The sequence below is a fragment of the Cotesia glomerata genome, linkage group LG9 (assembly GCF_020080835.1).
Source record: "Cotesia glomerata isolate CgM1 linkage group LG9, MPM_Cglom_v2.3, whole genome shotgun sequence".
Lineage (NCBI taxonomy): Eukaryota > Metazoa > Arthropoda > Insecta > Hymenoptera > Braconidae > Cotesia > Cotesia glomerata.
Window position 1 is genome coordinate 8,857,793 of NC_058166.1, and position 15,256 is coordinate 8,873,048.

The 15,256-nt window shown below is 29.3% G+C and overlaps 1 protein-coding gene across 11 annotated transcripts in view; it reads right to left on the reverse strand.

Moving 5' to 3' along the window:
* Positions 1-310: 310 nt before the first annotated feature.
* Positions 311-15,256, reverse strand: part of LOC123271818 (neurobeachin) — a 497,397-nt gene continuing 482,451 nt past the window's right edge. For all 11 annotated transcript variants that reach the window (XM_044738256.1, XM_044738261.1, XM_044738253.1 and 8 more), the window contains 13 exons: positions 11,305-11,417; positions 10,944-11,084; positions 10,027-10,146; positions 7,395-7,547; positions 7,218-7,290; positions 5,382-5,566; positions 5,124-5,301; positions 4,941-5,021; positions 4,707-4,874; positions 3,665-3,928; positions 3,389-3,585; positions 2,613-2,764; positions 311-2,531 (listed from right to left, as the gene is read on the reverse strand). In XM_044738256.1, the coding sequence (XP_044594191.1) occupies positions 2,441-2,531; positions 2,613-2,764; positions 3,389-3,585; positions 3,665-3,928; positions 4,707-4,874; positions 4,941-5,021; positions 5,124-5,301; positions 5,382-5,566; positions 7,218-7,290; positions 7,395-7,547; positions 10,027-10,146; positions 10,944-11,084; positions 11,305-11,417 (1,916 nt within the window). In that variant the 3' untranslated portion in view covers positions 311-2,440. The remainder of the gene's footprint in view (positions 2,532-2,612; positions 2,765-3,388; positions 3,586-3,664; positions 3,929-4,706; positions 4,875-4,940; positions 5,022-5,123; positions 5,302-5,381; positions 5,567-7,217; positions 7,291-7,394; positions 7,548-10,026; positions 10,147-10,943; positions 11,085-11,304; positions 11,418-15,256) is intronic.

A 15,256-nucleotide genomic window follows, 5' to 3' on the forward strand; every position in this document is an offset into this window, starting at 1 on the left:
TTACTTTGTTTACACATTAATTATATAATAAACCATGCTTTGTTTATAATACAAATCTAGTTTGTTTCGCATATACAAAACGGCGATAACCGTTAATATTTCATTAAGTACGTTTATTATTACATTATTATTATTATTATTATTATTATTATTATTATTATATTATTATCGTAGTATTAACTGATAATATAGGCGAACTCTCGTAGCGTTAATATATTTTAGCGTTATTTAAAATAGCAATATTTATAGTCAAGTATCTTCATTTCATATAATAAGTTCGGACAGAAATTGATTTGAGTTTTTTTATTAATTTTTTTTTTCAATTTTTTCATTTAATTTTTTCATTAGCATTATGGAGGGAATTTACTAACAACTTTGCATGATAATACAGCACTCGCATATATATTTGTTAATCTTACAATTACAATTATTATTAATATATATTTATATATATATATTTCTATAAACAAATATAAAAATTTTTTGTTTACTGCGTTATAATTTATAACCGCAATAATTTTACGAGCTTGTGAGCAGTATTAATTAATCATACAAATGCAACTGGAATGTTTTCTGAATAAAAACCAGTCAATTCATACAAAGCATTTTTGTTATTTTTTTATTTACCAATATTAATATATATTTTATTTTAATTAAATATGTACGACGAAACATTTTCACTCAAATTATAATAAAATTATTTAACATGCATCTTCTATTGTTTAATAATTAATTTACTACAAGTGTAAAAAGCATAACGACAGCTGACTATTGTTAGAAAATGATTAGATGCGTGTGCTCGAAACAAGGTTAATTCGGCGCTGATGCAATGCCGTAATTGATTAGTGAGGTAACAAATAAAAATAATAACTACAGTAAATGTTGATTTTGTATTGAGTGGCCCCTAGACTAGTCTCATTTACATTAATCATTTAAAAATCCCCTAACAGACATTCTTTCATTCACTTCAAGCATTTATGGTACAAAAAAATTAATGATACTCTTGATCAATACTTTTTATATTTTTATATAGAAATATTCAATATATATATTTGTTTTTGCAGTTTAATATTTATTGTAAAAAGCACATGCCGTCCTATTTAGATAAATAATTAAAAACTGCCAATTTATTGTTCAGTAAGCTATTCGCACCGCTAATTCAAGTAAATTGTTTGTATATAACCTCACTTATTACATTACACTGTAGTAAATTTATTGTTCATGTATAGCTTCATTTACACTATAGTTTTCATTGTATAGTACCGATGCGAATAGCCATTTTATAATAAATATTAAGTAATTTAAGTGAATAATTTTTTTAAATGATTCATTATTATTCTTATATTATTATATTATTATTAATATTAATAATCTAAGTACATTATTTTATTTATTTACTCATTGATTTATTTATTTTTGGTTTTAAGTATACTTTGTATGTGAACAATATTAATAGGAAATATTCATTCACGTTATAAGCTGGACGGCTTTGATAAAAATAAGAATAAACAATATTAATAAAGGAAAAAATCAAAAACAAATAATATTTCAACAACAATAAAAAAGGACGTGATATCGGAATGGCGAGGAAGTGATTTAAAATTTTTTTTTAATTATGTATTTTGTTTTTTAAAATCCTCCGAGCAATTAACCACTTCGTGCGATAACCGTACGTGGATGATATTAATTAAGCCACGAAAATTATTTTTTAAACAGCAATAACATTTTTAGCACACGTACTCGAGTCCTACATTTATTTTATTTATTCAATTATTATATAATAACTTCGAGATTATTATATTTACACGATTAAATTCTAATGTAATCCACGTACGTAAGTGCACAAAAATAATTCACGCACCGTTTGGCATTTTTAAAATTTATTTTATAGATCATCTTGTTAATGATTTCATATTTTCATGTTATATAAAATCATCTAAGATTTTTTTTTTATTTATAATTGACTAGCTGTGCTACCGTTATCAGCTTGTAAATAATTATAATTATTTATTTATTTATTTAGTTTTTATCAAGCTTCGTAGCAAATGCTTTTTACTAATCGGACGAAATGTTTCGTTATTTCATTTAATTATATAGTTCATTAAAAACATAATATTAATTAACAAATTTGCTGGTTTCAGTTTAAATGCTTAGTTTTTAGTAAACTAATTTATTAAGTTAATTTTTATATTCATTATTATTACTAAGTACTTAACCGATATCACTGGTGTGATTTTAATTGAAAAAAATATTTTTAAAATTAAGTACAATTTTTCCTACTTACTCTAAAATTTTGCGGCTATTATTATTTATACTTTTTTTTTGTTTATTTATACTTGCCAAGTATTTTCGCCCGCAGATTTATCTTCACTGTTAAGTACTTATTTATTATTTTTATTGTTATTATTATTTAATAACGGACGAAAAGGCAACCGTAATTTCAGTAACGCTGTTGAAACTCGTGGTGCCAACGGTTGAAATCAATGTGGAATATTACTATTGAACCATTAGCGAGCCCAGCTAATAGGAATCTGTCAAAATATATTACAGTTAGTAATTGATTAATACAATTTATAAATTAAATAGTGAAAAAAATAATTGTTGATATTTACTTTTGATCATGAGAAAGTGCTAGAGAACGAACACTACCCTCGCAAGTTGGGAATGCGTATAATAATGCTAGATTAAATGTTCTCCATACTTCGACGATACCTTTGTCTCCACCAGTCATTAGATATTCACCATCTCTACTCAATAGCAAACACTAAAAAACAATGTTTGATTAAATTAATGCACGAAAAAAAAGATACGTGAAAATCACAGAAATAGCTATGTAAAAATTACACGATAATTTAATGTTATATATACGAAAAACAACTATCAAATTGACAGTTGAAAATGTAAAACTTACACAGTTAAACAATGTCATATTTAAAAAAAAAAAACTTCGATTTTCAAAAGGAAGTATTTATAAAAAAAAATGTTAAATTTACAAGAATAGATCTATAAAAATAAAATATCCGAGAATAAGAATTTTATAAGCATCAATTATATAAAATTATATAAGAGTTTTGGCTATATACAATTAGACAGTTTTATATAATACAGTTTTCCAATATAATATTTAATAATTTTCTAATGCTAAATTAACATTTTTTTCAATGTAAAATTTAAAAGTAAAATAGACATTTTCAGGTTGGCAATTTTCATAATGTAAAAATTAGATTTTTCAAAATTTTAATTTGTTAATAAGTCTTCATAGGAATAATACTGTATACTTAACGGATTTTTTTGTACTTTTGACAGAACTTTTTTTCCGTGTAGATATACACGAAATAAAAGTTTTACAATCGCTCAAATATAATCAAATATTAATTAATAAAATTACTTGTAAATTGTCATTATGCGACTCATGACGCAAACGTTTTCCATTGATAGTATAAGCCGCAATATGACCACGTTCGTAATTGACAACAATAACACCTTCACGAGACATCGCTATGTTTTCTGGTGAAATGAAACCACTTGGTGGTTCTAGTGATCGAAGTAAATCACCAAATGTCGTGTGTACAAGAACTGGTCCATCTAAAGTAAGAAAATTTATATTAATTAATTTATATTTGTTTATTTTAATAAAATAATTTCCATTAGAAACAATACATACAGTAGGAGCCAGATACGACAAGACCAAGTTCAGCAGAAATAACGACAGCAGTAACAGGCTGCTCATGACCCGTCAGAGTCGCGCGAGGAGCCGGTGCTTCACTCTCGCCTACGATAGTCTGCGTACGGGCATTCCAATGCCATAGTAGTACTGTACAATCGGCACTACCCGACGCAATGTAACAATCAGAAGTAATGTTACACTCGCTCCGAGATAAACATGTCACTACTCCATAATGACCGAATACTATTTGAACGATTTTTGCTGAAAATAAATCAAAAGATTAATATTAATAATAATTTACCTTATCTTAAAATGAGTTGTTTTAGTTAAATTTTGTATAATTAGAAAAATCTTGACCTGAATTTGTGCTATGTCAAAGTTTCATATGCTTTTCTAGGATAGTTAATTTATTATGACAGATTTTCCGAGTAGTTTTAACTAGATTATAATTTCGCGCGAGATAAAATTTTTTTATTTATTTACTTTGTTTTGTATACTTGAATATTGTTGTATTTCAAATATTAATCTAATTTATGTCTTTTCACGGTTTGATAATTTTTCGAAGGTAGTCAATTTATCATCTAAATAATGAAGAAAATAAGGAAAATTTTTAGAAGGGCACATTTTTATTTTAAAAACGATTTTTATAATTTTATAATTTTTATAATTATATTTTGTATCATCAACATGGTCTTAACCTGAATTTGTGCCTTTTCACAATTTTATACATTTATGATTATATTTAATTTTTAATGTTGTTTCTGAAGAAATTTGGAATAATTTATTAGTTCTATATAATAAGTTTGTTTCATCATATTTTTCATTAAATTATCGGTGATTGATCCCGTCATAACAATATTATTTTTAAAATTTCTTCCAAAAGTACTCAAACAATGCATGTAGTCATTGAAAATATCAAAAAATTATCAAATCAAAATTTTTTAATCGATAAGTCATAATTTTAGGCAGTCATATAATAACTGTAGGTTGTTAGTTAATCATTAACTAAGTAGTTAGACATTGTAATCAAATAGTTTACCTGTTTCAGTAGAAAAGACACGAAAACTGTTGTCCCAGAAGCCACATGCTACCAAAAATCTGCTGTCGACCGTCGTTACGAAACAGTTGCTTCTTATTTTCAATTTCTGGCTAAAGTTATCACCCAAATGTCGCTTTAATGCCGGGTTTGAACTATTTGCTGTTTGTGCTACAATAATTTATTTATTCAATTTAAAATATTATCGTAAATTAAGTAATTATAATTTATTCTTACACAAAACAGGATCCATTGATAATGGTTGATTAATAGCTTGTGCTTGTGGTGTGTCTGCATAGCTGGGTGATTGTACTGATGCTGAAATTAATTAAATTTATTTTATAAAAAATCTCGATCTGCTTGAAATTTAAAATAAATTAATTTTTTATTAATATATTAAATAAAAAAAAATTATATTACCAGCGTAGTTAGTATTCCAACGATTGACTGCAAACTGTTGTCCAGTTGTAACAGTAACTACAGATGGCAGTGGTAGCTGTGGATAGGTATTTGCAGATATATGACAAATCGGTGAGTTTGACGGAAATTTAATGGTCATACAAACGTCATCTGGTATGCTTGAAAACATCATTGGTGACTGAAATGAATAAATATTTAATAAATATTTTTTTAATTCTCAACAGCTAAAACATTTCCAGAAAGTTTATAAATAATTACTAAATGCATTGCAGAACTTCTTGGTGGATGCGGTTCCATTAATAACTGGGACGGTGTCTGTCCAAAATTTCTTATTTGATTTTCAATGGCCTCTCTGATAACCGGATCCACAATAGATTCCAAGTCTACGCTTCCCTCGTAAGTTAAATAATAAAATACATTCGTTGCTCTGACTGCTTCTGGACCTAAATAAGAACTTAAAATAAATAAAAAGTGCACGGAGAAAAAAATTTTGCTATAGGAACTCTATAGTAGTTAGTTAGTTGTAAAAAGTTCCAGTAGGTTAACGTATTCTTATGGTAACAATACCGTTTCGCTCCTGCAACTCTACATCGTTGAGCTCTGAGAGCTAAACGTTATTAACCTCTCACAACTCTACAGGATCGTTCTGAGACTATAACAAGTTTTTGGCAGTCTGTTTAATAATTTTTTTTACGATTTAGCATTGATAATTTAATAAATAAATGCGGCAGAATGAATTTATATTGCCAACAATAATTCTATATGACAAATAAGAATAGTATTATAATAGAAATAAAATAATAATAGAACTTATATCACAAATAAAAATTATTTGTAAAATAAAAATATGGTCGTCACAAAATTATCTTATTTTCTTAATTATATCAATAAATATTGGACATAAAATCACTACTACCGTATATGCACAATAAAAGATATACAAAGAACGAAAACAAATTTTATTTTGTGTTAAATGGGGTCTTTTTAATGTATTCCGATAATTTATCACTTATCACAATATATTCAACTAATAAATTAAATTAACAGTCACTGCAAATGAACCTTGAAAAACCATAAATACAAAAGTTCTAACGAAATTCAATCTGACAAAAAAAAAAAACCTATTTCCTTAAATAAATAAACTGGAAACTTAATTGTCCTCATATATTTTTAATGATATGGATGAGTAACAAAATAATTCTGTTTGTCATTTTCGAAGATTATGAAATATGTCAGCGCACTCCACTACTGCGCAACGTAGAGCGCTCCCAACTATACCGTTTGGCTCTGAGAACAATCCCGTAGAGCTCTGAGAGCTCAACAACATTGAGTTATCAGAACTAAATAACATTTTGTTACTGTAACTCTACAACGAACAGCAAACTGTGTATAGTTGTGGTAACTCTACAGTTAGGTTACCAGAACGAAATTTTTTTTTCCGTGTGTCAGTTTAAAAAATTATTTTTTTACTCTTACTAGACATAACACGCTCGCTTCGTTCACCTTCATTCTTTCAAAAATCCCGCCACTATCTCAGTCGACCAATCAACAATCGAATAAAATAGTCACAGAAGTGATGTAAAACGATACGACATCCGGCCATCAACTTTTTAGAAGAGATTCTTTCTTCGTTCAATTTTTCATTGAAAGTCTACCGAATGTGTTACATATTATGAGTATTGTCGAGCTTACTTGCGCTTAATTGCTTGGGACTAAGATACACGAGTACAAGTACCACTATATATATATACCTATATATATATATATATTATTAATAAGAGTATATGAGGAGGAAGCCAAGTAAAAACCTAATTCTTTCCATACGCGCACAAGCCAAATGACACTTCCTTAGGTTTCATTTTTTTTTATAATGGGAACGTGAGTACATGTATGCAACATTCGTAGAAGCGCCGGATATAGAGGCGCCTAAGACAATTATAACCAAACAGAATTTAATTTAACTTGACGCTCATTCTTATTCTTGTAATCTTTATTTTAATTTAATTTCCACGCATTGTAATCTTTTGTTATATTATTATCAGGCAAAAGATGTCTCTATTATAGAGTGATGGTGTGAGTAGCAGTGAAAGTTACCTCTTTGTTTGTAACCGAAGATTAGATCGATCCATTGGTGAAGTTGACACGATACGAATTCTGACTCTAATGCCTGTAAGATAACTTTATTAGTAACAATATCTATTTTAAGTTGGAAATAAATTTTGAATAAGTATTATGAAATAAATAACATATTGTAAAGCTAAAATTAATTACCATGCGATTAATACGGACAAATTCTTCGGGTGAAGAAGCCCATGGTGGTAATTCAACATCACCAACAGAACTTCCATCTTCTTGTCGACCTAAGCGATAGCGATTACTATTAACCAACATTTCCGGTAAGAAGAAAAACTCTGGTATTAATTCCTGCAATTAAAAAAAATGTTAATCAGTTGTATTTATAATAGCTTTCAATCAACATGTACACTGGGCTTGAGTTGAATGTTGTTTGCTATTTTAGTAAAATAATTTTCTTTATTACATCAACATTTATCCGTAATTGAGTTGTTAAAAACTTTTTTAAAACGTTTATTATTTTTTGTTTGCAAGGATAGATAGTTATTAATATTTTCAAAATGTCGGATTAGTCAATCTTTAAAAATAAAATGATTTTTAGTTTTGTAAATTAACATTTCTATAATCGTAATTAAGATGCCATTCTACTTGAAAAATATCAAATTAGTCAATCATATATTACGTTCCAGATGCCATAAGGGCGTATACCGGTAAAAGGTCTCGGTGAAAAGCCAAAAGGGCGTATAAAAAATTTTTTTTCAGGAATCAACGTAGTTTCCCGAGTAAAAACGAAATTATTATTTTTTACGAAAAAATAATAAATTTCGTTCGACCGCCGCACCACCGCTGCACCACAGCCGCACCATACCGTCGCACTACAGCTGCACTACCGCCGTTTGGCGGACTATTACGCCGCACGCTAAAAATTTACTTTTCCTAGCATCACCGCACCACCGCCGCATCGATGCTAAATCATACCTACAGTTTCACAAAAAATGGTATCATAATTAATCTATCACGCAATAATTAATTAATAAATAATCCGACTAAAAATTTTAATGTTAGACCTTATTGTTCAACCTCCTTTCATTCAAATGCCTAATGTTCAAACAAAAAAAAAATTTGTAATCTGGCCGAAGTACCGTGAAATTATTTATTTTTTTAGTCGTATTGTTGAAGTAGATTTTTAATTTTGTCTCCTGGGTTAAACAGAAGCAGCACGTTTATCGAAATATCCTGGAAAAATTTTATATGAAGATTAAACTGCAATGGGATTCGAACCTGGGTCGTCTGCATGAAAGTCTCGAACATTACCAACTGCGCTTCAAGCCGTAGTTTAATTAACAAATTTAGTTTAGCTATTTGAATATATAATCAACAAACATTTCATTTCAATGTATATATACCACCAAACAGCGGTATGGTGCGGCGGTGGTGCGGCGGTCGAACGAAATTTATTATTTTTTCGTAAAAAATAATAATTTTTTATTTTTACTCGGGCGCGTCACAGCTGTGGTGCGGCGAATAGAAATTTCTTTACTTGTCACGGCGCTGGTGCGGTGGTAGTGCGGCACTTGTAAAATAATCAAAATTGTCACGGCTGTAGTGCAGCGGTGGTGCGGCGCTTAAAAAGTCGTGCAGCGGTGTTGCGGTGGTGGTGCGGCGGAATTCTGTTTTTACTAAAAAATTATATTACTAAAAATTTATATTTTTAAAAAATAATAAAATTTTTATTATACGCCTTTATAGTTCCCAGGTGCCATAAGGGCGTATAATTTTTATACGCCCTTATGGCATCTGTAACGCGGTATAAAATTATTGCATTTTATTTACTTGAATAAAAATACCAAAGAAACGATTTGTAATAAAAAGTTATTATTTTCTGCACTAACAAAATATCGACAAAATATTATCAACTTAAAACATTAATTAACTGAGCATTTTATGAGATTATTCAGATGTCTATTGGTATAGTAATTTGTTTCGATAACGCATTCATTAAAAAGGTCTCTTCATTTCGTTAGAATTAATATTTAGATTTATTTAAGATAAAAATTGTATAGTACGACGTCACTGTACAAAGTCCTACATTCAGTATACCTGGCAATGTTTCCCTCCACTACCCCTTGACCCTTAATAAAATAGTAGGGGTATACTGAGTACCGAGAGTACTAGATGTAACTGTCGATTGTCCAAATAGTCAGTTTATAGAAAATAGTTTATCATTATATTTCTGTGAATTTAACCAATTTTATCTAATTTAATATTGTTTGTTTAATCAAATTCTGTGTGTACCTAATTTGATATTAATTACTATACTTGATTTCCTTTGTATCAATAAACAATAATTAAACAATACCTGTGTAGTTATTTCTAATACATTTATTTCTATAAATATAATTTGAGATATATATTATATTTAGTTTATTTTTACTCCAGCTTATCCAAAAATTGAAATACTGCTATGAAAACTCATGAAATTCCTTACTCAATTTGAGCTTTGTATTTAAAATAAACTTTCAAAGTTATGAACTATTTAAATTTTATTCCATTTTAAATTAAATACCATTTACTAAATAAATGTTCATTCAAATAAATCATTTAATTTTTATTTTTATTTTCTATAAATGACAATCCGAAAGAACGTATTAATAATTAAAACTTATTATTTTATCAATCAAAATATCAAGGTTACAAATGAGAAATTGAGCATTTATTTTGTATGCTAAAACTTTTTTCGAAACACGCTGCATCTTTATTAGGGTTAAAAAAAAATCTCCTCATTTATTAGTATAGACAGATAAATAATTATTTATTATTAAGAACAAACCTTCACATCAGATGTATCTCGCTGACAATTTTTCCATGATAGGGCTATCGAAGAAAAAAGTCTGTTTGGGTGATCAAACTTCCCACCTTGGAGTGCCAGAAACATTGTAGTCATTGGTTCCTAAAACACAGATTTATTAACAACAGATGCTTGAAAAAAAAAAATATATATATATATATATATATATATATATATATATATATTTTTTTTTTAAATCGTATGATATTAAAAAAAGTAACTTCTAAAAGACCACTTAAAGATTTACTTTTAAAAGAGTTTGAGAGTAAAAGCCACGCTGTGTCATAAATAAAAATAAATATATTTGTTTTTGTATGTCTTAAATGTTTGAATAGGTTTAGCGTTAATTTCAAGGGAAAAATGTTATAATTTGATGAAGATAAATAATGCATGTATGGCAGAGTTGAAATAGATTAGAGTAAATCTGTGCTTAGGATAAGTGAAAAGAGCAATAAATAAGATGATGAAAAGTGTGTGTATCAGTTATTTATTTAAAATAAAAATAATTTCAAACGCAGACTGTTGATATATCTAGTTGTCACTTTTAGGATAAAAGAGAGAGAGAGAGAGAAGATTCCTAAGAAAATGTGTTGTACTAAACAGATGTATATATTTAACGGAGTGGCAAGCATCGCCGTCGACTCCTGGGTATTTTAACGCCTCCGAATTAGTGTTAACTTACTACTAAATGTGTCTTTTTAATTTATTATCTATCGTCGCTCCTACTCCTACTGTTGTTGCTACTGATACTGATACTCTTTTTGTTATTTTGTTTTTTAACTACTATTTAGTATTTACTATTACTGTAGACTATCGATAATTATCTTGTTGTATCGATATCGATTGTACATACAGATTTTTTAATACAAATTGTGTTATAATATGGTGTGTAAACTCACCACGCGAATAAGCCAATTAAGGACGAAGGCAGCCGTGGAGTAATGAGTACCGTAATGGAACGGTGGAATGCTGTCGTTATCCCAACTTTGGAAACGCTCTTCAAAGTAAGCTCGTCGACTGGGATTTAGTGCTCCAATTGGCTGCACAAGATTCAATTTTATTATTGAATCATTGAATTATTGAATTATTATTATTTACGTTTATGCAAAAAAAAATTTTATTATTTAATTTTATGATTAAAAAAATTAATTGCCAATTTTTGTTGATAAAATGAAAAAATTTATTACAAAAAATTAAAATCAATTTTTAATAATTAGTCAAAAACCAATTGTAATAAATTCATAAAAATAAAAAAAATACCTTTGATAAATCTCGATAATTGCTGGGTAAACTCAAATCCAGTTCTTTAGTCTCATAATTAGTTAGTACCCACGGGAACACTGGATACTGATTTAAATCATTGTATGTACGACCTGTAATTAAAAATAACAAGTAATTATTAATAATTAATGAATTATGAAGTTGGTTGCTAGAAAAAAATGTGGGTAATAAATTAAAGGGACAGAGATTATAAATTGAAAAGTGTAAACAGAAAGAGAAAAAAAAAAACATACATAAAGTGTCGTCGTCAAGTGCATTCTATTTTTACGTTAAAACTCGTTGAGAGTCTCAATGGGGCGAGGTATACTCCATTTAGTAGATACATAATTCAAAGCATGACGGCTAATCGCTTCTGAAATTGTCACTACGAGATCTCACTTTCATTCTATCATTTAACTTTTAACTCAACATTAGGCTTAACTGATGTTATACGTATATAAATAAATTTTTAAATATTATACATCTTTTCTTTTAATAAAAAGAATTTTCTTCACAATTATTTTTATTATGAAAAGAATTATTTATATTTGAGAAAAATTAGAAAGGAAACTCCAAAAATTATACATGGTTATCAAAAAAAAATTTGACAAAAATTAAAGATTCAGAATTAATAAAAAGTTTTATAAAAATTTACGATTCAAAATTAAAAAAAATTTTTCTTAAGCCATTAATGATTTTAAAAAATAATAATTTTAATGTTTATGTAAGACAATAACACAATAAATCACAACCTTTACTCGATGATTCACATCGTAATACCCTCAGAAATAATAATAATAATACTAATACTGCATCAAAGTGATTATTAATGCGTGCGTCGGCGTGAGCGAATACTCTTCGGGAAAACTATGACACCGGTATGTTGCGACACACACGAGATAATACACGTACTTTAATTATTATTATTATTATTATTATTATTATAATTTTTTCCACCATCCATACATGTATAAATAAATAAATAAAGATGAGCATTTAATGCCCGTACATCCCAGACTTATTATTCTTATTCCGTCTGTTGCGTTATTATAAGTATATCGTACAGTACCTACAACCGTCAACCAGACAGACTCATTCTTAATCCCATGTTCGGATGACACTCGACGACGTCAAAATTATCACTCCCCACAAAAAATTAAACATAGAACATAACATATATCAAGCAAGAACAGGAATCGGAATCATTCCAATGTTTTCTACAAAAACGGAAATTTGAGCGCAATAAATTTTTTTTTCTAGATACTACCATATACCGTAATATATATCGACAGCTGCTAGATACACGGTGTAGTTTAGAAGTTTTTGGTAAAAAATTTTTCTCAACATTTGGTTGTTTGTTCATTATTATTTTTGTTATTATTTTATCTTTGTATGTGCTTGTTTTATTATTGTTTTATTGCACAAATAAAATTTAATGTACATCCGGCTTTAAATTCTTGATATTAATTTAAATAGTAAATCATTGATTCGAATTGATTGTTTATTTTTAATGTAACTTAAATAAAAGCTAAAAAAAAAAAATAATAATAATGTATGATGAAAGTTATAGCTGCATGTTATGTTACACATAAAATTTTATGAAAAGATAGACCGGTTCGTCTGCATCGATTCACTTGACTGCAGACAGCAAACTATAAAATTGTATGTGTATTTTCTATTTATCAAAGTAAAAAAAAAAGTATATGCTGGAGCGAGAATAAAATGACCATTGGTGTAATTTATTTATTTACGCAATTAATATATAAAGATCGTAAATAGCGCAACGCCTACGGCTCCGCTACGGATTCAAATATAATTACACGTCCGGTTTCATCGTTATCAACGTTTCTGGATCATTAAAATGATTAATATTATTCAATATTAATTATAAACCATAATTGTATGTTTGAGTTTAATTGAGGATTAATATGTGGATTTTTGTACAGTTGTTTTTTGTGTATAGACAAAAGGAAATAAAACAAAGGGAATGCCTCGGGTTTCGGGGAGGAAAAGTTCCCTGAGGATTACGCCGGGATAGGGATTACTCGAAATGGAGTGAGCTGAGATAGGGTATGGTACAAGGGAATAGAAAAAAACGGCTGATTGAGAACATCCCTAATACGCTAAGACAGAATCCATTCGCCCGTGTGTTGAGATGTTAAGAGTTGTAAAAGGAGAGACTAGGGTTTTTTTAAGGTTTGGAGGAATTTGAATTTGAATTGTTGACTATTGTTCTATTTGAACTTAATTTTTGTTACAATTTTTCTTTTTTAATTTTATAAAAGTTATTTAAATACAAAGATCCGAAATTCATTTTTTGAAAAAGTGTCAAATTTTTTAAGTCACGAAATAAATTGAAGAAATCATAAAAACCGGAAAAATAATAGCTCAAATTAAAGAATATCATTTAAAACTTAAAAAAATTTACAAACTTAAGCAATTTTTGTAATTGAAAATTATTCGGTCAAATTAACCAAGTTACCATTTTTTTGGAGATCAAAAAATTTATAAACGCTTACTACTTGCAAACTGACCGACCGATATTGCTGATATTTAAATTTGATCACTGTATTTGTTCATAAAATAACTACACATAATTTCATCAAGATCGGTTGAGAATCGTGGGCGCAATCCTGCAGACTTGGCGCGTTTTATTGCTAACATGCATGCATTCCGTGAACACCTCGACAGTGCATGCAAGAAAGCCAGCAAGACTGTGTCTAGCCTAGCACGAATTATGACCAACACCATGGGACCAAGAACAAAAAATGTACATACATACATACATACATACATACATACATACATACATACATACATACATACATACATACATACATACATACATACATACATACATACATACATACATACATACATACATACATACATACATACATACATACATACATACATACATACATACATACATACATACATACATACATACATACATACATACATACATACATACATACATACATACATACATACATACATACATACATACATACATACATACATACATACATACATACATACATATATACATACATACATACATACATACATACATACATACATACATACATACATACATACATACATACATACATACATACATACATACATACATACATACATACATACATACATACATACATACATACATACATACATACATACATACATACATACATACATACATACATACATACATACATACATCCCGTGTCGGGCTTGCTGGGTCCCGCATCGGGCGCCTCCTCAGGTGGCGGATAGGGGAATGCCCGGCATATCTGCACGTCAGATGCGTCGGGTACCGAGGAAACAGAATACTCGGGGTGGACCAAAACCTAGCAAAAGATGATATGGAAATGTCAGAAGATTTTCAAACATCGTTTACAGTACAGAGGATGGATACCTCAGTGCCGGCGAGAGAAGGCGTGCAAACGGGCCTAAACTTGTCGTTATCAAGCGACCGTTTGAACAGTGGAGTAGACCCCATGGCTCTGCTGTCTAGCAATGCTAGCAAGGTTACAGGGAGTACGAAATCAGCCCAGATGGCAGAGAACGGACAGCTGAGCAACATTCCTTCAAAAAGTGGAGGACCTTTTGCTCCTGCCACTAATCAAACCCACCGAGGAAGAATGAACTCTCTACCGACCGTCACCGGCCAACAGTCACCAATGGAAAGGCTCGGCAACAAGATTGATGAGTTAGCCGACTTCATAAAAGACAAAAAGAATCTCCACCATGAGATCAGAAAATTGGTTTCGTCTATTAGTACGGCATATAGGCTGGCCAACAAATCACCAACGAAGTCGGCGTCAACGACTCAAACATCTCCGAGTCTGAACAAAAAATCACAGCCACCTCTGACCACTCCTAAGAAATTACCACAGCAAGGAGATGGCAACAAGAAGAGGCCGCTGTCCACGCCCAGCCCTTC